The 23,556-nt window shown below is 45.3% G+C and overlaps 1 protein-coding gene across 4 annotated transcripts; it reads right to left on the bottom strand.

Moving 5' to 3' along the window:
- Positions 1 to 6,729: 6,729 nt before the first annotated feature.
- Positions 6,730 to 23,006, bottom strand: OPALIN (oligodendrocytic myelin paranodal and inner loop protein). 4 transcript variants are annotated; one of them, XM_067709857.1, is made up of 8 exons: positions 22,673 to 23,006; positions 22,229 to 22,395; positions 17,491 to 17,557; positions 13,892 to 14,057; positions 13,089 to 13,124; positions 11,880 to 11,999; positions 9,890 to 9,946; positions 6,730 to 8,530 (listed from the first exon to the last, which is right to left on the bottom strand). In XM_067709857.1, the coding sequence occupies exons 4-8, from the start codon at positions 13,943 to 13,945 to the stop codon at positions 8,354 to 8,356; spliced, it is 444 nt and encodes a 147-aa protein (XP_067565958.1). In that variant the 5' UTR covers positions 13,946 to 14,057; positions 17,491 to 17,557; positions 22,229 to 22,395; positions 22,673 to 23,006; the 3' UTR covers positions 6,730 to 8,353. The 4 variants fall into 4 exon arrangements, with proteins under 4 accessions (XP_067565958.1, XP_067565956.1, XP_067565957.1 ...); XM_067709855.1 differs by lacking the exon at positions 22,229 to 22,395 and adding an exon at positions 16,003 to 16,182 and having other exon boundaries at positions 17,522 to 17,557; XM_067709856.1 differs by lacking the exon at positions 22,229 to 22,395 and having other exon boundaries at positions 17,522 to 17,557.
- Positions 23,007 to 23,556: the final 550 nt, after the last annotated feature.

Here is a 23,556-nt window from a genome sequence, read left to right as displayed (position 1 = left end):
GGGTCCAATCAGCCATGTGACGGGGTGTGTGTGTGTGTGTGTGTGTGTGTGTGTGTGTGTGTAAGGTGAGGTGGGTGTGGGTAGAGGTCGTTCCTCTTGGAAGGGCTATGACCATTGGAGGCTGGGAGCTGTAGCTTCTTAGGGCACAGCCGCTCCCGTAGAACCCAAGGCCCCAGGCCCTCCTCCGTGCTTGGTCCACTCTCCAAGTTCAAGTGGCCTCGAGGTCTACCCCCCAGCACCCCTCAGCACGTCTGTCACCAAAGAAATGTCAGCCTTGAGGCCAGGGAGTCAGCAAGGAGCCCAGGCCTCCTGGGGAGGCGGAGGGAGGAATCATGCATCAAGGGAAGTCAGGTCTCGATGTCCAAAATCCAGATCTCCCCTTCATCATAACAGTCTCTTTCCAGGAGAGACCTGGAAAACAGCGGAAAATGAACAAGACGACAATGCCAGAGAGCAATGGCTGGTCAGCACAACGGTAGCAGTGCTGCCACCTAGAGGGGAGGATGGGCAATGCGGGCTTAGAAGTAGGAGAGCCCTGTGGGCCAGAGGCCTTCACAGAGGAGGAGGGAACACAGCAGGTTTTTTTCTTTTTTTCTTTTTAATTGAAATATAGTTGATTTACAATATTGTATTAGTCTCAGGTGTACAATATAATGCTTTATTTTTATAGATTACACTTCAGTTAAAGTTATTATCAAATATTGGCTATATTCCCTGTCCTGTATGTTACATCTTTGTAACATATTTATTTTATACCTAGTGGTTTGTGCCTCTTAATTCCTTTCCTCTATTTTGCCCACACCCCCTCCTCTGTTAACCACTAGTTTGTTCTCAGTATCTGTGAGGCTATTTCTGTTCTGTTATATTCATTCATTTGTTTTATTTTTTAGATTCCACACATAAGTGTTAACACACAGTATTTGTCCTTCTCTGTCTGACATATTTCACTAAGCATAATACCCTCCAGGTCCATCTATGTTTTGCAAATGGCAAAATTTCATTCTTTTTTATTCTACTGTTTTAAAGAATGGGAGGATTTAGATCCACATTCGTGGTTCCAGCACAGAGACTAGGGAAAGTACATCATGTTTTATAAGCAGCAACAAGGGTAGCTGATCCAGGAGCCAGAGCTTTTGTTTTTATTTTTGGGGGGCTGCACGGTGCAGCGTGCAAGATCCTAGTGCCCCGACCAGGGACGGAACCTGCCCCCTCTGCAGTGGAAGCACGGAGCCCTAACCATTCGACCACCAGGGAATTCCCAGAGCCTGTTTTTGGAATGAACTTCTGGAAATGAACTTCCCAAGCCTTCCTGTGCACGCTGAAAATGTCAAAGGGGGAATAAGAAGTTTTTTTTATGTATGACAGAGGTAAAAACTGGCAGCCCATGGGCCAAATACAGCCCATAGGTGTATCTTGTTTGGCCTTCACTGTGTTTTAAGAAATTTTAAAATTAGTGGTCAATGCTTAAAACCTGATAGAGTACATTAAAAAAAAAAGGATTTATAGCTTCTCTCGGGAAACAATCCATGGCAACAATGGGCCACATTCCTACCTGACATCACGGGCTATTGCTGAGGGGTGCTGCCCTCCGGAGCTGGGCCGAGGTCTCCAGTTCGGCACCAGCCCCCAGGCATCAGTCACTGCCGCTCCGTTCAGGGTCTGAGCAGCTCCCTTTGGTGTCAGTGTTTGGGCTCATCCTCTCACCTGTGGAGTTCAGGAGTCCGAATGGTCAAAAGAACCAAGTTACAACAATGACGCAAGAGCTACTTTCCCCATTTGAGAGTCAATCTATGGAAGTTAGCCCGCAGGGAACACAGATGCGCGACAGGAATGCCACCACTCCCCCTACCCTGTAGACATTGATAATCAATCCGCTGGACACAGAACCTTCTCAACACAAGTGACTTTTCCAAGAAAGGCTTTTCCAATTTATCAGGTGAAAGCTTTTTTTCTTTTTTGGTGACAAAATATATGTATCATAAATTTCACCATTTTAACCACTTCTAAGCGTAAAATTCAGTGGCATTAATTACTTTCACAAAGTTGTGCAACCACCGTCACAATCCATTTCCTGAACTGTCTCATCATCCCAAACAGAAACTCTATGCTCATTAAACAATAACGCCACACTCCCCTCCCCCCCATCCCTGGTAACCTCAGGTCTACTTTCTGTCTCTATGAATTTGCCTATTCCAGGTACCTCATGTAAGTGGAATCATACAATACTTATGCTTTTGTTTTGGGCTTGTTTTGCTTAGCATAAGGTTTTCAAGGTTCATCTATGTTGTGGCATTTGTCCCTTTAAAAGGCTGAATAATATTCCATTGTATATCTAATATACCACATTTTATTTATCCATTCATCAGTTGATGGACATTTGGGTTGCTTCCACCTTTTGGCTATTGTGAATAGAGCCAGTATGAGCATTGCTATACAATATCTGTTTAAGTCCTTCCTTTCGGTTCTTTTGAATATAAACCTAGAAGAATTGCTGGATCACGTGGTAATTCTGTAATTTTTTGCAGGAACCACTGTACTGTTTTCCATAGTGACTGTACCATTTTGCATTCCTGCCAACAGTACACAAGGGTTCTAGTTTCTCTACGTCCTTGTCAAGATTTGTTATTTTCTTTTTCCTTTCTTTTTTTTTTGTTTTTTTGTTGTTATTTTGTTTTGCTTGTTTTTAATGAGAGCCATTCTAGTGGATGTGAAGTGGCAGATGAAGACTTTTTGCCTATCCTGGAATCAAAAGAGAGTTCAGGCTGAAAACAGTTGTACGCTGGACAGGGCTTCAGGTATATGTACACGTGTCACATCTGGAGTTGCTGGCTAAGGTGAGCTGGGGAAATGGGGGGGTGGGGAGTGGACGGCAGCTACTCCCACTGAGAAATGCCTCATGGTCTGACACCACATGGCAGGTCAGTTCACAAGCCTCAAATCCCCAAATCACCAAGTTTTCTCCTAGTACCTTCCACTGCCTCAGTGTTTCCCGAGTATGATATTCAAGATTATATAGGTAGTATGTAGATGAATATCTTTGTACTGATATAATAAAAAATATCCATTGAGTGCCTACTAAGTAACTCATTTTTCTAGGCATTGGGCATGGAACAGAACAAAACTCTCTGATTCTAAGCATGGAGGTTATATTCTAGAAAGGTTTATTTTCGTACATGTTACAAAAATAATGCTTTTCCATTTATAATAGTGATAAAAAGCTTCCCTTTTTTTTTTTTTTGCGGTATGTGGGCCTCTCACTGTTGTGGCCTCTCTCGTTGCGGAGCACAGGTTCCGGATGCACAGGCTCAGCGGCCATGGCTCACGGGCCCAGCCGCTCCGCGGCATGTGGGATCCTCGCGGACCGGGTCACGAATCCGCGTCCCCTGCATCAGCAGGCGGACTCTCAACCACTGCGCCACCAGGGAAGTACAAAGCTTCCCTTCTGAGTACACTTATTTAAGTGAGAAAAATGAATCAACGTAAGGGAAAACATTTAGTAAATATTACCAGCGGGATGGGGACATGGCAAGAATCGGGAGGGAAGGTAGAGAAGCACAGGGGGCTGATGTTTGGGAAACGTGCAGGTGGCCTGCTTACCTTCACTCACCAACTGCCCAGCGCTGATTCTCTCAAGGTCCCCACCACACAAAAGCCCTAGGAGGTACGTGATGGAGGAGTTTCCCCATGAGAACAGCAAAGATTCTAACAGGGGTTCTTGAAGTAATTTTCTTATTTGGAAAGCCTTGTTAGGAATTCCACAAATTCCCTCTGCTAAAGCTGCACACGAATTTTTGTTCTTGGCCAGAATTTTATCAATTAAGGGGGCGACTATTAATGGGAACTCAGCGTTCCCCAGTGCCTCCTGCTTTGGGAGCAGAGCGCCCTCTGGTGGCAAACAAAAGAACCTTCGGCGGCAAGTACAACATAATAGCAGATCAAAGGCGGCCAAGAATATTGAACAGGAACTTGGGAGACATCCTAGTCCACCCCTCTTGTTGTGCAGGTGACGAACAAAGGTCTGGAGAGAGGCCCTGGCCTTGCCAGAGTCACACAGTTCATGCCAGAGTCTCTGTTGATTCGGCAGAAAATATGCACACAGGCCGGGCTCCCCTCATTACTAGCTGTGTGACCTTGGACAAGTTACCTAACCTTTCTGAGCCTCGATTTCCGCTTTTGTGAAATCAAGATGATAATGGTTTCTCCCTTTGCATCTGCTGTAGGATTAGATGAGCTAACACTGTAAAGTGCTTGATCTGGGATCCTTTGTATTGTGAAGGACCAAAGAACAAGTTACTTTCCTTGGGGGAAGTAGCACTTAAGTACACTGCCAGTGCTTCACTTGCAGTACTTTATACCAGTAAGTACCAACCCCCTGAAGCCAGAACAGCAGGTGGTGAAGATTAGGACTACTGTCCTGGCTCTTGGACCCCCAGACTAGAACCTGTCTTGACCTGACCAGCACCAGCTACGCCGCCTGAAACTCTCTAGACACCAGGCTGAGGGTGACAGGAGGCAAAGGTCCTGTCCCATGACTCTGGAGTTTCTTGGAAATCAAGGGCTACTTTACGGGGACTTTCGGGTACTCACCGACCTTTATCTCTTACGGACAGATGGGAGCTATAGTGGGAGTCAACTTTATCTGTTTTGAATGCACTTTTTATCAATTAATTCACACCACTGTAAGTATTTCAAACCCTTCCCTCCAACATGTATATCAAAGGACCCAGAACAGTACAGAAACCCACCGCTATTATCAATTAAACTCATTATCCTTTACTCTTTCTGCAAACTTAAATCATCCCTCAAAAGCAATTTGCTTTACAATGTCCAGGACCAATAAAATTACCTTTGTAGAGCCCCAGTTTTCTCATCTGTAAAATGGACATAAGTAACACCCACATGGCATTACCTGCTGGGTTCAGTGTAAAAATCAAACAAAATAATGAATGAAAAGTGCTTTGAAAACTAAAAAGTGCTATAAATGTAACAGGGATTAGTCTTTTTCATATAATCTGGGCATCGTTCAGGCACCTGGGGACTGCTTCCCAGAAAGGCAGGCATACGACTTAAGAAGACAAATCAGTCCTCTCATACGGGCTGGCACTGTAAATCCAAGGACAAGAATATACTGTTTTAAAGAAATCCAGCTCCTTTGCTGAAGCTGGAAACAAGGGAGACTCTTCATGACCCTCACTGTGGTGTACTTGGACTCGAATGGCACTGTGGCCTGCAATCCGTTTTGCGTCCCACATGTCCCTGTTCTGTAGGGGATAATATTTTCACAAGAAACAAGTACGAAAGTGTGTCCAGTGTTTTAGCCTTCCTTAACCCTGGGGCAGGAGGCAGAAAGAGTGAGGTTATTCACCTTCACCATCTCTACCTTCTTGCTGCAAAATTGATGATGATGATGATGATGATGATGATGGGGGACAGGATCTCCTTTGGAGGCTGAATGATTTTCCAACATGATGCATCGAGTGTGAAATACAGCAAAACTCACACTCAGGCTTCTTACCTATAATTCTTACCAAGTATTCTCAGCAAATCATCTCCATGACCTTCATGAAAACAGGCATCTATATAGGAAAGGTTAATTTTTTCCCTCCATTTTCCTTTCTCTATAGAAATATAATTATTAAACTAACAAGGCACAACCATTACTAATTTCAAATCAGTTTGTATTAAAGGTGTGGAGACAAGTCGCTTAAGAAAGGTTGAATTTGACATCTTTGTCACTAACCTTCAACTGTAATTACCACTGTTTACATTTAACTGTTGGGAGGGTGTTGCAGATCCCTTTGAGAATCTGAAGGGAATCATGGAATCTGGCCCCTGAATAATAATTATGCATATAAAATTTGCATACAACGTCACGGAATTCACATCTTCCTAAACTACATTTAAAGGAGTCCTAATTTTGCCTCTAGTTTGGGTAACTCGCCCATCATTCTTCGGGGTAAAATTCTTCTGCAGTACATGTGGTGTTGGGAGCTTTTCAGGTCTTCAGGTCAGGCTGACACTGAAAGCCCTTGAGAGCAGATTTCATTCTACATTTTAGGCACTGAGTACATGAATCGATTTTTGTCTATTTCTAACTTCTCCAGAAAAAGACTGCATTTGTCCTTCTAGGACACCAATCACATTCCCACGTCCTCTTGTTCTCCTGGCAAAATGCTGAATAAAGAAGGAGAGATTTTGACTCTGTGTGGCTTGAATGCTTTAAACAAACAAACAAAAAAAGCTTAATTGAGGTAGAATTGACTTTCAATAGATTATATGTTTAAAGTGTACAATTTGATAAGTGTTGATGTGCAATAACACCCACGAAGCTATCACAACAATCACGATAGAGAACATATCCTTACCCCCCAAAATTTCTTTGTGGCCCTTTGTAATCTCTCCCTCCCACCCTTCCTCACCCCACCATCCCCGGGCAACTGCGGATATGCTTTCTGCCCCAATTGATTAGTTTGCATTTTCTAGAATGTGACTGGCCCAAGGTCATCCCAACGCTAGCACCGACCCTAGGTTGGGGGGCTGGAGCTTCTGACTTCTGGTCTCAGCATTTTCCTCACAAGGTGGGCTGCCCTCTGTGAAGGACTGAACATCTCCATCACGGGCCCAGCCAAGAAAGTGTCAGCACCAGGAATATCCCTGGGATACCCTTGATTCCAGCCCCAGGGTCAATGTCATATACTTCAATATAGGCGAAGAAACACCATAGACGTGTTGAAGGTCCACAGGAATGACCATTTTGCTTTTCACTTTATTCTAAAATGGGTTCTTGTGCATCAGAGCAGAAAAAAAATGACAGAAATACTGAACCTAGCGAATTTAGTAGAAACCATTTAAAATAAAGATACTAAGTAATGGATTGCAAGTAGAATTAAAATAAATGATCCAAAATACAAGTCTCACTTTACAGACTACAAGGCTCATTCACTTGCCTTCTCCAGCCTCACAACACCCCTAAGGGCAGGAGGAAGAAAACGGCTGTCTCCATTTTGTACACAGAGAGCTAAGGCCCATGATATGCTCCAGAGCTCAGACCTTTGAGTGTCAAGGCTAAGGCCACAGTCATGTTCTCAGCAAATCCAAGGTCCTTCCCAACGTGTAAGAGAAGTATAAGCACCTGGATCCCTGGGCATGTCCGCTTAAAAATGGACAAATCTGCTTGTTAACGTGACTAGACTCAGTGGACTTGGTACAAAACTGAATTTCACAAAGAGCTTTGAAGAGCACGTGTCAGCGTGTGGCAGTGATTGGATGTGTATAACCTGTCCTTGGTTATGTGAAGAAGAGGAGGTGTGTTTCTGAGCAATCAGGCACCCCGTATGAGAAAGGAATGTTTCCACAGCATTTCAAGGAGGCCCATGGAGCTGGTGGGTGGACCCCAAGATGCCCTGGACCCAGGTTCTCCCACCAGGAGGCCCGGCGTGCTCACAAGCCATGGACCTGCATAGGGGAACCAGGACTCCTGTAAGCCTCCTCACAGAAGCGATGGTGACACTGTCCATGGGCTCCCCTCAGCCGACGTCACGTTGCTGCTTGGCCCATCCCTTTGGTCCTGTGTTCATCCACTCAGAGTCCTCTTGATCTTTCTTCCTGCTAATGAGTTTTTCCCCATGATGGTCCAACGACTTGGGCCTTTCTCTCCACTCCCGCAAAATGGGTATAGCCCTCATCTCTAATAATCTTTTGAAACAACCCCTGCTTTCCCTTCTCCCTATTTACCCTCCGTGCGCACGCACCCACACACAGACACAGAGCCCATTACAGAACTGCCTTCCTTAGATACCCTCTGATCACAAGTGATGAATGATGCAGCAGTGGGCTGTCCCTGTGGTCAGGGAACATGTGGTTCCACATGGTTTCTACCCTGAGTTGTTCAGAAATAAGGAACTGCTTCTCTTCACACATCCCCTGTACGTTTCATTTATATCCCAACTTCCTCCATGCTAGCTTGGCCAACCTGCCCATGGAAGCCAGGTCTGACGGCTTTTTTGAGAAAATGGATATGAAAAAAGATGAGGGGGCAAGTCACCGAGAAATCAAACCCCCTTCCCCAAATCACAAAGAAAAGCAAATCCCCACCGGGGTCAAGAGCAGGACCCAAGGGCTCCTTTTGATGCACAATGACTTCACTGCTTATTAAACCACAAGGTCTGAGCGTTGGAAGGAACCTTACTAGATCTGTCCCTTAAAGAGTAAAGTCAGCCCCAAAGTTTTCCGGATCTGCAAATGAAATTTGGATTGGTTAAGAAGCAGCGTGGCGTCTCTCCTCCCTCCGAGCACAAATCCCTGTGTGCTTAGCTCTGTTCCAGCTCCAGATCTGCTCCTTGGCTGTGCTGCATCACTCCATGCTCAGTCTGGGAATAAGCCACCACAACGCCCTCCTTCTCTGCACTTCAACAGCAGGACGGTAAGTGTCACGAATAGGCTCCTCACTTCCTGGAACAGTCTGCACGTATATGTGGGCTTCTTCTGCTCCCGTGATATTCTTCTCCTGTGTGGGTAACCTCCTAGGATTCTTGAGAAAACAAACAGGTTTAAAAAAAAATACATCAAAGACTTTTGCTTCTGGCCAAGTTGGAGTAACAGAAGCCAGATTTACCCTCCCACCTGAAACAACCAACCGTCAGACAAAATGTTTGGAACAGTTTTCAATACATGGGACACCATCAGTGTGATCATTGATATGGTTGGGTTTTAATCTACCATCTTCCTATTTGTTTTCTATTTGTTCTACCTGTCTGCTGGTACTTAACATTTTTTTCTGTCTTCTTCTGTATAGATTTTAGAAGCACCTTATTGAGTTCCATGAAAAATATTTGCTGAGGTTTATACTGGAATTACATTTATTATACAGATCACTTTGAAGTTGTTTGATATCTGTATACTATTGAGTCTTCTTATCCAGGAGCATTGAATACCAACTCCCATTATTTAGGTCTTACTTAATATCTTTTACTGAAGTTTTATTATTCTCCATAAAGGGATTACATGTTTTTGTTAGATTTATTCCTCATCATTCTGTGTGTTTTTATTACCACTACAAAATGGTATTTTTTAAAAATTACTTTTTCTAATTAATTGTTATTGAATTTTAGCAATGTGAATTACTTTTTAATAGTGATTTTATATCCAGTAAACTTGTTAAAATATCTTGCTAGTTCTATTAATTTAGCTGTAGATAATTTGGCTTTTCTATGTAGATAATCATATCATCTGTAAATAATGACATTTTTGTTTCTTCTTTTCCAGTCTTATGCTTTCTGCTTCTTTTTCTTTTTTTTAAATCTTTATTGAGGTATAATTGACAAATAAAATTGTAAGATATTCAAAGAGAACAGTGTGATTATTTGACATACATATACATTGTGAAAGGATTCTCCTGCACTGAGTTAATTTCTACTTCTTTTTCTCATCCTGCTGTGTTGACTAGGACCTAAAGTATAATATCAAATAGAACTGGCAACAACGAGCATCCTTGTTTTGTTTCTGATCTGAAAAAGAATCATTAACATTTTACCTTTAGGTATGATATTTGCTGTAATTTTTTTTTTAAAGATGTCTTGTTTCAAGTTAAGGAAGTGCCTTTAAAATTTTTGGTTTGCTGGGAGATCACATCACAAATGGCTGTATAATATTTTTGAATTCTCTTCCATGGAAATGGTCACATGATTTTTCTCTTTTACCAGTGAAATAAGTGATATTAAATTAATTTCCTAATATTAAATAAATCTTGAATTCCTGTCCAGCCAGTAAAAATATAATGAGAACCTCCTTTGTGCTTACCCTGCACTTCTCCTGTACACCAGAGGCTTTAAGACCCTTAGCTTGCTTGCCATGTGAATGATGTATAGTGATTATAACCAAGAGTTCTTACCTCAGCTATCCTGGGACTGTCATAGATTTCTGAAATTTCACAAGGCCTCTCACTTTCCTAAGTTGTTTTAAAAAATAAAACAAAATAGAGAAGAAGAAGAAATGAAAGGTTACAGCATTTGCCCATGACCATGATTAAAATCAGTGGTTCTTAAACCTGGCTGCACATTAGAATCACCAGAGAGCTTTAAAAATAAAACAAAATAAACAAACAGATAATAACTCCCCCCTCCCAGAAAAAACATAAACAAGAGATACCACTGTGAATTACTTCAAAAATAATCCAGGTTGACAGTGTGGAAAAGTGGGTGGAAGCGGAGATGAAACAAGATTGGCCGTTGTTAATAACTAGATTCATTATACTATTCTCTCTACTTTAGTATCTGCTTAACGTGATCCATCATAAAATGTTGAGATATTTTTGGTACCAATGCCACAGCTCTAACATTCAGAGATTCTGATTTAATTGGTTTTGGTGGTTGGTATTTTCATAGCCTCCAAGATGATTTTAAAGTGCCCTGAAAGACTGAGGAACCATTACTTAAATAATACCACCAACAACCACAATATTTCTTAATATATTTAAAGTTTACAGCTTGTCAACACATCTTTATACCCATGATCTCATTCCATCCTTACACCTCCGCTTACCTCTTAAAATAAGTTGGGTAGGGACCTCCCTGGTGGCGCAGTGGTTAAGAATCCGCCTGCCAATGCAGGGGACATGGGTTCGAGCCCTGGTCCAGGAAGATCCCACATGCCCGCGAAGCAACCAAGCCCGTGCACCAAAACTACTGAGCCTGCGCTCTAGAACCCGCGAGCCACAACTACTGAGCCTGCGCTCTAGAGCTTGTGAGCCACAACTACTGAGCCTGCATGCCACAACTACTGAAGCCTGCGTGCCTAGAGCCCGTGCTCCGCAACAAAAGAAGCCACCACAGTGAGAAGCCTGCGCACCACAGTGAAGAGTATCCCCTGCTCACCACAACTAGAGAAAGCCCGCGTGCCACAGTGAAGACCCAACGCAGCCAAAATTCAAAAAACATTTTTTTAATTAAATAAATAAGGTGGGTATATACTTTTTTCTTTTTGGCCGCACTGCACAGCTTGTGGGATCTTAGTTCCCCACAAGGGCAAGGAGGGATTGAACCCTGGCCCTTGGCCGCTGAGACCACGGAGTCCTTACCACTGGACCGCCAGGGAATTCCTGAGGTGGGTAGTTTTTATGACTCTTATTTTGGAGTTGAACTAACCAAGAAACAGAAAATGTTAAGTCACTTGTCCAGGATCATATAAATTGTACAGTGGCAGAGCCAGGGTTAGAACCTACGTTTTTTACTCCCCGTTAACGCCTACCACTGTGAGAACGATCAGGAATGTTCATAAATAAGGATGGAATTAGAGCCCAGAGTCTACACAACACAGTTGCATCACAACCATGGACGCTGGCTGGATGTGGGTCAGGGTGGCCCTTGAATTCTGAGCCTGGTCTCCAGAGCAATCTGGTATTTGCATGGGGTGGGGTCGGGAGATCCCTTGTGACTGATGTGTGTTCAGAAGTGGGAAAAAGACAAAGATAAACAGAGTCACATACTCCTGGACGTATCCCTACGATAGACGCCTCAGGGTCTGTTTGTCTCCCATCCTTCCTAAGATCACCTCCATCCTCTTTGTGAAGCTTGTGGCCTTGTTTCTCAAGGTTAGAGAACACACCTACTGTACCGACGTGTTTGCCGTAGCAGCAAACGTCCCTCTCCGCTGCTACTTTTTGCCATCCCAGATACCGTCCTCAAGTGACACAAGGGTTGTGTGACAAATCAGCTCTGCCTGGAGGATAATGTCATGAGTCTGAGACAGAAATTGAGGCACAGAAACATCCACCATCTTGTCCTCAGAAAACAGACATGGGTCCTGACACCCTCAGCCCAAAGCCAGTTCATCAAATACCGATTCTTGCCAACACGGCCAGACCCAAAGAAGCTGCTAATCACCTCGGTGGACTCACTGCTGCTTCTTCTTTGGTGAATCAGAGTAAATAGTAAGGCCACCAGCAGGGCCGTGGCCACCAGGGACGGGATGCCAGCTGCTAACCCAAGAGAAGGTCCACAGTCCTGCACAGAGAAAATAGTCAGGTTCTCCCGGAAAAAAAGGAAGAGTTTGATTGATTAAAAGTAAAACAAAACCCTACATGGACCCTAAGTATCGTACACAAAATCAAAAGGGTCATGAAATAACAGTGAAAAATTGTTTGCAACGTACATGACAAACGGCTCATTTTCATAGGAGTTAATGTACATAGTTTAAATCAATTGGAAAAGCGTGATAATTCAGTAGAAAATTGGACAAATATATGAACAGGCCATTCCTAGGAACAGAAATACAAATGTTGCATCAACACAGGAAGAGCTGAAATACAGTTCAAAGCAACAATTAGATACCATTCTTATCTATTAGTCTGGCAAAAAGTAAAAGGTTTTAGTGTATCCCACAGCATTTTGATATGAATTTTTTAATTTATTTACATTAAATGCATGAGCCAATTGATTTTCAGACTCCCATTTTGCTTTGATCTGAGTGGAAATAGCCATGCTTGTAGCCCCATAGGTTTTCAGATTTGCAGATTATTTGAAAATACCAAAGATAGTGTTCAGAATCTCTACACACATGCAATGTCGTATAATACTGGATTCTTCTTCATTTTTGGGGGGATGATTTTATTAAAGAATGACATGATACGTAAAAGTATATACATTATAAATATACAGCTTGATGACTTTTCACGTGATGAGCCCACCCATGTAACCAGCACCCAGATGAAGAAACAGAACATTACCAGCCCCCCAGAAGCCCCTTGGGCTCCGTTCCAGTCACTTCATGTGTAACCTCTATCCTGAAATCCATCACCGTAGGTTAGTCTTGTCTGTTTTTCAACGTCATCTAGATGCACGTAGAAAGTATGTAGTCTCTTGTGTCTAGCTTCTTTTGTTCAACACTTTGGGAATCATCTGTGATTTTGCATGTTCTCCTTCCCATTTGAACTGAGTTGGTCATAAGAATAATAGTTGAGGAAGATTCTGTGCTTGGTGACAGTTCACATATCAAACTTTAATCCTCAAAACGAATGCATGAGATGGGTACAGCATTATCCCCATTTTCTAAGTGACCAGACTAAGGCTCCATAATTTAAGTGATATACTTACTGCTCCTTTCCCACTGGTAACAGCTGGGGAGGAAGTCTGGGTGGAAAAAGAATATACGTCTTAAGAAAACAAAATCACACGTCACACGTCACACAACACAGTCTGTCCAAGGCTAAGCTGTAATGCCTGAAGTATATACCTTTGCTAAACTTTTTATTAAAAACAACTGCCGAACAGAACCCTCTTTGGTTGCTTCTCAGGTAAGAAGGAATAAAATTGGGTTACAAGGAGAGAGAAATCAGAAATTCAGGTGAGGTCTTCATTATTCACCCTGTGGATTTGCCATAACAGGTTTCAGAACTCAAAAAGTTTTTCACCTGTCCTAAGTCCCCACACCCTTCCCAGCACACTTTGGGCCTACTTGTCCCCGTTGCTAGAAGGGAAAAAAATTCAATACCAGTGGAAGCCAGGCTCTTTAAGGAGGCCTTACCTGTTTCCAAACTGCAATGAAACAAATGGCTTGGGCAGGTATCTGAAGTTGTGAATTATCCATGCTCCTGGGGTAATTCTACGCTGAATGAGTACAGTACATGTTCCCATGTCACATCTCCACTCAAGGAGGGGCACTGGATTTTACCCATTTATGAGATATATCAGATGAGAGTCTTATCTGGATCAATAAATCTCAGGGCACAGAGTTCCACATTAGCAACTGACCCACGTAAGCTACGCTAGGTGATGCCGTGTGGGGTTAAGAGCACGAGTCCTAGGCTCACACTAGCCGGAATGAAATGGCGATTTCTCCACTCACAAGCTAACGAGCCTCATTTCTTCATCTATACAATAGGGCTGTGAGTACCTACCTCTAGGATTGGTAAGAGGATCAAATGAGCGCCAGGAGTATAAGCTTTTGTCATTCCTTTAAACTTGGCAAAGCTCTGGCCAGACCTGTTATATATTGAATATTCTCATCAACCTCAGTGAGTACACTGGAATCCCAGGGGCTTGGACTTTTGACAGTTATTGTCTCTATTTTACAAAAAAAAAAAAAAAAAGATCCGGATCTCAGAGAAGTTATAGGTCTTCTCCCAGGTTTCACAGATAACCATAAATCTACCCCGAATGTGGATGTTTGCGTTCCAAGCCTAAGCCCCTTTCCCAGAGAGCTCCCATCAAAGGAGAGATTTGCTAACCAGGTACTGACACTTGGTACTTAAATGGCTACAGTTTTTAAAAATAGAACTACCGGGGCTTCCCTGGTGGTGCAGTGGTTGAGAGTCCGCCTGCTGATGCAGGGGACACGGGTTCGTGCCCCGGTGCGGGAAGATCCCACGTGCCGCGGAGCGGCTGCGCCCGTGAGCCATGGCCGCTGGGCCTGCGCCTCCGGAGCCTGTGTTCTGTGACGGGAGAGGCCGCGGCAGTGAGAGGCCCGCGTACCACAAAAAAAAAAAAAAAAAGAACTACCATATGACCCAGCAATCCCACTGCTGGGCATATACCCAGAGAAAACCATAATTCAAAAAGAGTCATGCACCACAATGTTCATTGCAGCTCTATTTACAATAGCCAGGACATGGAAGCAACCTAAGTGTCCATCGACAGATGAATGGATAAAGAAGATGTGGCACATATATACAATGGAATACTACTCAGCCATAAAAAGAAACGAAATTGAACTATTTGTAGTGAGGTGGATGAACCAAGAGTCTGTCATACAGAGTGAAGTATGTCAGAAAGAGAAAAACAAATATCGTATGCTAACGCATATATATAGAATCTAAAAAAAAAATGGTTCTGAAGAACCTAGGGGCAGGACAGGAATAAAGATGCAGACACAGAGAATGGACTTGAGGACACGGGGAGGGGGAAGGGTAAGCTGGGACGAAGTGAGAGAGAGGCATGGACATATATACACTACCAAATGTAAAGAGATAGCTAGTGGGAAGCAGCCGCATAGCACAGGGAGATCAGCTCGGTGCTTTGTCACCACCTAGAGGGGTGGGATAGGGACGGTGGGAGGGAGGGAGACGCAAGAGGGAGGAGATATGGGGATATATGTATATGTATAACTGATTCACTTTGTGGTACAGCAGAAACTAACACACCATTGTAAAGGAATTATACTCTAATAAAAATGTTAAGAAATAAATAAATAGATAAATAAAATTTAAAAAAATAAATAGCTACAGTTTTACCGAAGCGCAATCTCACCCCACCCCCACCTTAAAGCTGCATTTACCTTAAGGGTTCTATTTCTCAGGGTGATGCCAAGAGTTGCATATCGTTTTGGGTAAAATGTTTTGTCTTCAGGTTACAGAAATTCACTTGGGCTGGCTTTGGCCCCCCAAAATGAGTTACCTCTAAGGATTCAGGGGTACCTCATGGAGCCCATGTGCAGTGGGAATCTGGCCTCTCTAGGGACTGAAGCTGGGGACCGGCAACTTGTCAGAACCAAAGCCATCCCTCCTGGGATCTCTCCATCACTCCTGGGTAGAATGGCCCTTCACCAGTACTTTTCCCTGCCTGTTTGCTTCCTTCTTTCTCTCTCCAGATGGATTTTTCTGCCCTCATGGACACCTGCTAATCGTACCAGCTAATGCTTATGGAGAACTTACTATGTGCCAGGCTGTTCAAGTACTTTTCCTGTATCAACTCATTTATTCTTCACCATAGCCAGTGAAGCAGGACTACAACGATCCCCATTTTACAGAAGAGAGGAGTGAGGCACAGAGAAGTCAAGTAACTTGTGCAAGGTCACACAGCCCTAAGTGGCAGATGCCGAGTGGTCTGGCTCCAGGGTCCAAGTTCTTAACTGTTGGACTACTCTGCCTTCCATGACCAAATGCAGCATCCCAACCCAGTTTTTATACTTGACAGTTCAGTATGGCCCAGTAGGGGCGGACTTGCATAGGTGGCCCTGTCCCCAGCTCCCTGCAGAGAAGCTCTCATGAGCTGAGTATCCACCTTTCCCTACCTTCCAGGGCTCTGGTGTTCCCAGTCATCCAGCTGCACCAAAACGGAAGGGTTCTGTGGTAGAGATATGACTGCCAGGTAGGGTGGCCAGCCGTCCTGGTTTTCCCCAGAAATTGCCTAGTTGGTAGCGCATTCAGTGCTAAAACCAGACAGTCCCAGGCAGGCTGGGGTGGCTGTTGTCCTACATAGGTTCAAAGGGAGGAGGGACAGTTCTCAGAGAGATGTGCTGTGAACCAAGGAGATGCTCCCAAAGTGATGACTAACAGTGTAAGGGCCTGCCTCTCAACCCATTCACCCTCACCGCCCCAAGCAACGGCTTCTTGCTTCTCTGAGTTACCTTCGTAGACTGGGCCAAGCCAGGATAAGACAGAACCCGGGGTCTCTATGGACCTGCTGGCTTCGAGCAGCCAGGGGGAAAGCACCAGCAGTGGCCATATTAAAAGGTTTTGACAGGTAAGGAGAGGGATAGGGGAATTTGTCTGCAGACAACAGGCAGAGGCAGAAGCAGGGAGCAGAGTAAGTCAGGGAGGGTCTGAAGGCAGGGCCGCCCCGGGAGGGTAGAGCAGGTGCCAGGGAGTCACGGACAGATGTCAGGGCCGCCAGTGGCAGCAGAAGGCCGGCAGTGAGTCTCGAGGTTCTACCTTTCTGCTGCTCTCCAGAATGACGCCCCCACGGTACAGTAAACACGAGCACGGGCTTAAGCGTCCTCTTTCCTGATGATTCAGTTTATTCTCTTTGAATAACCATATGACTTTTCAGAAAACTTTGGCACAGCCAAAACCACTGAAAAACTGGGCCAGGAAAACACCTGACTCCATCACAGCAGCACTTCCGCTCAGAAAACAGAGATAACCTGGCGTGTTAGCTCTACACAGCACGAGAACAGAAGACGGAGGACCAATTCTGGATTGAAACGGTCCACCATCATCAATTGCAAATCTCCATGTGGACTTGCAACTAAATGTCACAGAGCCATAAAACATTCATCCTTCTTGACCCAATAATTCCCCTTCTAGGCTACATTCTAAGGGAATCAGCTTACGTGCTGACAAGGATTTATCTATACCTACGTTTATCACAAAATCATTCCTAATAGTGATTAATCACTTAAAGAAAGAATTCACTTGAAGAAATATCATGTGACCACCCTCAGTACGGTTAAAAAGGTGGACGGAAGACATTTATCATATAAAATTATGGGTAGAATAAGAAGCCCGTGGTACAAATGCAACAAAAGTCAAAATTTATGTCGAGTCGGACAGGACTGGAATTAGTGTCCCCAGTGTTTTCTGCTGATGGCAAGTTAGCTGTTTTGGTTTTTTGCTATTTTCCTTTTCAAAATGTGTATTTATAATTTTTATAATCGAAAACATTTCTCTCAGCACCCCCAGCTCTTCGTAATGCCTTTGGAACCCATGTAACTTGTTGCTTCACGTGAGCTTTGGCATCCTGGAGGCCCAGTGTCAACTCTGCATTGATCTCTGCTGACCTGCCTGGTGAACGGGGACCGCTGTACTCACTGTGTTGGCCGGCAGTGTGAAGTTCAGTGAAAAACTCTGGAAGAGAGAAGGAAACATTAAAGCTCCCAGGAATGGTCAGCCAGGCTCCTCACCCCTCCACCAAATGTCACTGGCCCTGGCGGATTCCGACCACGGGCTCAGTCAGTCCCAGCCTCCCCTCCCAGTCTTGGCCCCAAAAGACGGCAGGGGAGCAGCGGAGCCTGAGGTCAGGAGTTCCTCCCTCGGCATCAAGGCAGTCTTGGCCTCTCTCCTTTTCCAGGTCCTCAACCAGGGCCAGATTAAGGGACCAGCCAGTGAAGCTATTGCCTGAGCAGTCCTGACCCAAAAGGGCAGCAGAAACATCACTAGAAATTCAGCAGAGTGCTAAAAATTGCTTTCCCCCGGAACTCCCTTCAGGGAGGAAACTGTAAAGTGATGGCGCTTTCTTCTTGGGGTGGGAAGTAAGACCCCCCAGGGGCTCCAACAAGAACACCTGCTCCGGGCTTCCCTGGTGGCGCAGTGGCTGAGAGTCCGCCTGCCGATGCAGGGGACGCGGGTTCGTGCCCCGGTCCGGGAGGATCCCACATGCCGCGGAGCGGCTGGGCCCGTGAGCCATGGCCGCTGAGCCTGCGCGTCCGGAGCCTGTGCTCCGCAACGGAAGAGGCCACAACAGTGAGAGGCCCGCGTACCGCAAAATAAAAAAAAACAAAAAAACCCCGCTCCTTCAACCCCCTCCCAGGAGGAGAAGCTGAGGAAGACAAGCTTCTGTTTTTGCAGAGTCTGAGGCAGGGGTTCCAGGCTGGAGCTGAGCTGGTCAGAACGACAGAGGAGATGCTAACCCTCTGTGCCATCCCCTCACTCAGCAACCAGCCTTACCTCTCCCCCCAAATATGGCATCAGTATTTAAAGACTGTCGGCTCAATGGGGCACCAACATGTTAGCCTGCCCACGTGCCCACCTACCCGGGTCAGACCCTGCCCAGGGCCTCCAGTGGCTCCTTCCTCTTCCCTGTCCCCATGTCCTGTCACTCCAGTTTGGGCTCTTCGATGCCAGTTTTTCCAGGCTGCTCTTTACCCAGTCCCTTCTCTGCCTGGATGTGAAAAATGGGTGGAGTTTGCTCCAACTCAGCTGGCGACGCTCTCTGCCCCTTGTTCAGGGAGCTGAAGTCATGTGTCTACTTTCCGGACCCCTGCCACGCCCCCCGCTCGTGTCCACCAGCCCTGATTCCTGCCTCCTGGCTGGGCTCTCATTCAGCCCCAGCCTCCCTGGTTCCCCACAGCTTGGCTTAAACTCCAGCTCCTGATCTTCCTGAAGCCTCCCAAAACCTGGTTCTGTCGTTCTAGAAGCAACGTGTTTGCTACGTTTTAAAATTAAATGGTAGCCAACAATGGGAAGATTGGGAGGGATTAGAGAATCCAAGAGAATCCTAACATTTCAGACCTGAGGTGCCTTCAGGATCATCTACCTCAGAACTCTCATTTTTTTAAATACATCTTTATCAGAGTATAACTGCTTTACAACGTTGTGTTAGTTGCTGCTGTACAACAAAGTGAATCAGCTATACGTATCCATATATCCCCATATCCCCTGCCTCTTGCGTCTCCCTCCCACCTTCCCTATCCCATCCCTCTAGGTGGTCACAAAGCACAGAGTTGATCTCCATGGGCTATGCAGCAGCTTCCCACTAGCTATCTATTTTACATTTGGTAGTGTAATATGTCAATGCTACTCACTCACTACATCCCAGCCTCCCCTCCCCCCTCGTGTCCTCAAGTCCGTTCTCTACATCTGCATCTTTATTCCTGCCCTGCCACTAGGTTCATCAGTACCATTTTTCTAGATTCCATATATATGCGTTAGCGTACGGTATTTTTCTCTTTTTGACTTACTTCACTCTGTATGACAGTCTCTACGTCCATCCACCTCACTACAAATAATTCAATTTCATTCCTTTTTATGGCTGAGTAATATTCCATTGTATATATGTGTCACAACTTCTTTATCCATTCATCTGTCGGTGGACATTTAGGTTGGTTCCATGTCCTGGCTATTGTAAATAGAGCTGCAGTGAACATTGTGGTACATGTCTCTTTTGGAATTATGGTCTTCTCAGGGTATATGCCCAGTAGTGGGATTGGTGGGTCATATGGCAGTTCTATTTTTAGTTTTTTAAGGAATCTCCATACTGCTTTCCATAGTGGTTGTATCAATTTACATTCCCACCAACGGTGCAAGAGGGCAGAACTCCTATTTTACAGAAGAGGAAGCTGAGGCCCAGGGACTCCTCAGAAATTACCTCACGGATAAGTGAGAACAGGTGGAGCTTATCTCTTAAAACAGGCCAGGTGGGATTGGTCCATGTGACTCAAATCCAACCTGGAAGATGGTTCTAGAGGCAATAGAGGCAATAGTCCCAATATATGCAAAATTGATGAGACACCTGTTTTAGCCAGCTTTCTGGAAGGTTGGAATTCAGAGAGGTTAATGAATGAGAAATTCCTTTGCGAACTAAAAATGTTCCAAGCACCTACAAAGTATAGTTCCCCCTACCCCCTGCCTCAGAGATTATGTCTTTCAATTAGGATGTCCCTAGCCAGCCGGCACGCTTCAGTGGCGACTCTTCACTTCTCTGTCTCTTAGCAACAGGGGGCCCTCACTTTATAGAGAAGAAAATCGGTGAAGAATTTGAACAAGTTGCCCAAATTCACATGACTGGGTCTTTTGGTGACAGCCTCTTTCTGCTACATTACAGGCTTCCTCAGGACTTCTAGAGTTTCTGCAGAATAATTGGAGCCCCCAATTATTCTGCACCTCCTCTTCCAGGACAGTATTAGGACAAGAGGGACATCTGGGCCACCTCAGGTCAGGGTCTTCCTGCTCAAGGGACCTAACCACTACCTTTCATGGTAATGCCAACTGAGCCTGCAGAGGACACTGGATGTCTCTGCCTCAAACGCAGCTGCCCAGAGCCTTATCTCATCAGTGAGCACCGGGTACTGATGTCAGCAGGCCCAGAACAAAGCTTCCTTTGGGGGGACAGCAGAAGGGAGGAGCAGCAACAAGTGGGCCATTGCACGTGCTGTTTATCAACATTTGGATGACGAAGGTTTTGGCTAATTTCAGAAAGACATTTATATTTTGTAGAAGCACACTACAGCGCTCTCATGGAAAGAAAAACATCACGTAAATGTGGGTGGAGAAGAATCTCACGCAGTGTCCTTTAGAGAGGCAGCTGGGTGGGGCAAGGCAACCCTGGGCTTGGAGCCCCCTGATCTAGATTTGAGTCCAGACTCAGCCACTTAGTAGCTGTGTGGCCTGGGGAAAGTGAATCAAACTCTCTGGTCTCCATTTCCTCACAACAAATCTATTCTACCAGGCACTGTTTTTCCATCCTCAAAACAGGGATCTATTAACTAAGCCCAAAGGAAATAATGTCTGTGGCAGCTCTTCTGAAACTGTAAAATACTCCAGGTGGAAGATCACATGGTGTCATATTCTTCATGGCCTAGTCAGCACAGAGCGAGGCACAGAGAAGCCCCTGGGAAGATCTTGCTGGATGGAATTGTCTACATGGATTAGCAATATTCAAAGTACTGGGATTTGGTACAAGGCACTCATTGCTAGTCTAAGCACTAGGTGGTATCTACATAATGGTTCTGAAGGTACATCAGGATCTCAGTGGCTGAGTGTCACTCATTATGAGTCTGCTGTTTGTGATGGGAAGGAGGGGGGATGGGATAACCACCACTCACTGTTATGAGTGAGTGGTCACACGCTGCACTCATAACCTCCCCACAAGGGGGGCACTCTCATCTCTACATCATGGGTGAGGTGACCGAGGTCCCCAACTGGTAAGTGGGAGAGACTAGACCACAGATCTTCCCAACTCCAAAGCCTGAATTCAACTCCTTTTTGTTCTTTTTTAAAGTTTTAACTTCTTGTTAAAAGACTTTCAAGAGGGCTTCCCTGGTGGTGCAGTGGTTAAGAATCTCCCTGCCAATGCAGGGGACACGGGTTCGAGCCCTGGTCCGGGAAGAGCCCACATGCCGCGGAGCAACAAAGCCTGTGCGCCACAACTACTGAGCCCGCGCCCTAGAGCCCGCGAGCCACAACTACTGAGCTGGCGTGCCTAGAGCCCATGCTCTGCAACAAGAGAAGCCACCACAATGAGAAGCCCATGCACCGCAAGGAAGAGTAGCCCCCACTCACCACAACTAGAGAAAGCCTGCGTGCAACAACGAAGACCCAATGCAACCAAAAATAAATAAATAAAATAAAATAAATTTATTGGGGAAAAAAAAAAAGATTTTCAAGAAACAAGAATGCAGAGGGCGTCTTCTTTAGAGGACAGCCTTCTTCCTAACCTTCTGAACCCTCCCTGAACCGCCCTTTCCCCAGGAACTGGGTCCTGACTGTTGAATTCTGACCCCTAAGTCTCTAGTCTGGCTACTGCCCCAGCCCCTAGTAGATAGAAATGCGGGTTCTGGATCAGGAGAGCTCTTCCAATATGGTGCCAGCAGGCAGGGCCCCTCCCCACCCCCTGAGGCCCAGAGGTGGGAGAGGTCAGCCCTCTAACCTGGGCCTGCAGCCCTTCAGTCCTCCTGTCACTCACCCCTCCCATCCTACATCTATTCACGTGTGCATGCTTCTAACAGACTTTACTCCTAGATGTCAACTCCTCTTAATAGTCTCTTTAGAAAGGAATCACAGAAGCCTCTTCTAACTTACCAAGCTTCATTCGACTGAGTCATAAGCAAACGTGTATCAAGTCAATAAGGAAGGTGGAAGGTTTCCGATGCAACTTACGACTCTCCCTGTTGCTGATCACGCAGCAGAAGGCAGACCGAACAAATAAGGATAAAGGCATGGGTCGGACCCATTGCTTCAACTGGGAACTGAAATTAGCCGAAACATTTACTTTGCACCCTTGTATGTGGGGTTTTAAAAACAAAACCTTAATATTAAAATATAAGATGGAATCATCAAATACTAGATAGAATGTTTTTAAATGATTGTACATTGGAAAAGAATTAAAAGCCAAGCTCCTTAACTTCTTGCCCCAAGGGTACAGTTATATTTGAATTAGGAGATGTGAAATCTAAACGTCTGGGCATTGTTTTCTATAGAGAGAAATGAAGGTTAGGCAGAGGAAAGACGCTAACTAGCACTCACCATTTCCGACAGCCTCCCGAGAGCTTTCTCCAAACACTGCCCTCAGCAAACTCCTTTCTTGCTGGTGTTATTGGCTTGTGTCTTGCATTTGTGGGAACATCCAGCTGGGAGAGCAAGGGTGACAGGAGAAGAGGCGGCTCCCACAGAGCTCTGGCCAAGCCGTTTATGGTCAGGGGAGGAGCCCAGTCCTTGGCCCGCCCCTTGGGGAAGCTGGTCTTCTGCTTCAGGGCCACTGTGTAAGGGCCAGGTCATCTACCTTCGTCGTCTTCATTTTCTGTCCTTTTTACTTTTCAAGCCCCTTCCTTGGTTACACCTCCATCTCAGCAAAGAGCCCAGAGCTGGCCTGAGAGCCTGGCGACTCCTGCACCAACATCTCTTTAGAAACAATGGGTTACACAGGCTGAGGGAGGCGGGCCACTCCACCTCCAGCTGCCAGGCCGTGGCGTGATCCCCGTCCCAGCAATGATGGAGTCAACACATCACCAGCACCGATGTAGGGGCCTGGGAGATGGGGGCTGCAGCCCGCTCTGTGTCGGAGGCTGTAGCTGCCTCAGTGAGCACACGCCTCAGGCAATGAGATGCGTGGCGGTGAGTTAGCTTCACTCCCTTTCTGTTCTCACATTTTAATGGGGAGCCTCACAGAGCTGGAGGAAGCCATGAATGTGGGCTGCCTTATAATTCTTATGAGTTCTTTGTTAGGAGTTTGCTTCTTTAAAACAATGAAGGAGGTGGAGTCTCACGTCCACAAAACAATTAAAACCAATCATTTGGTCATTTCAATGAGTGCATTCATTCATTTACTAAACAAATCTTTTTGACAACTTCTCTATGTCACGTATTATTCTGAGCACTGTCCTGGGCTTGGTGATAAAGAGTTCGGAGGC

The sequence above is a fragment of the Pseudorca crassidens genome, chromosome 16 (assembly GCF_039906515.1).
Source record: "Pseudorca crassidens isolate mPseCra1 chromosome 16, mPseCra1.hap1, whole genome shotgun sequence".
Classification (NCBI taxonomy): Eukaryota; Metazoa; Chordata; class Mammalia; order Artiodactyla; family Delphinidae; genus Pseudorca; species Pseudorca crassidens.
The sequence above is the reverse complement of the archived record's forward strand: the minus strand, read 5'-3'. Positions and strand labels throughout refer to the sequence as shown.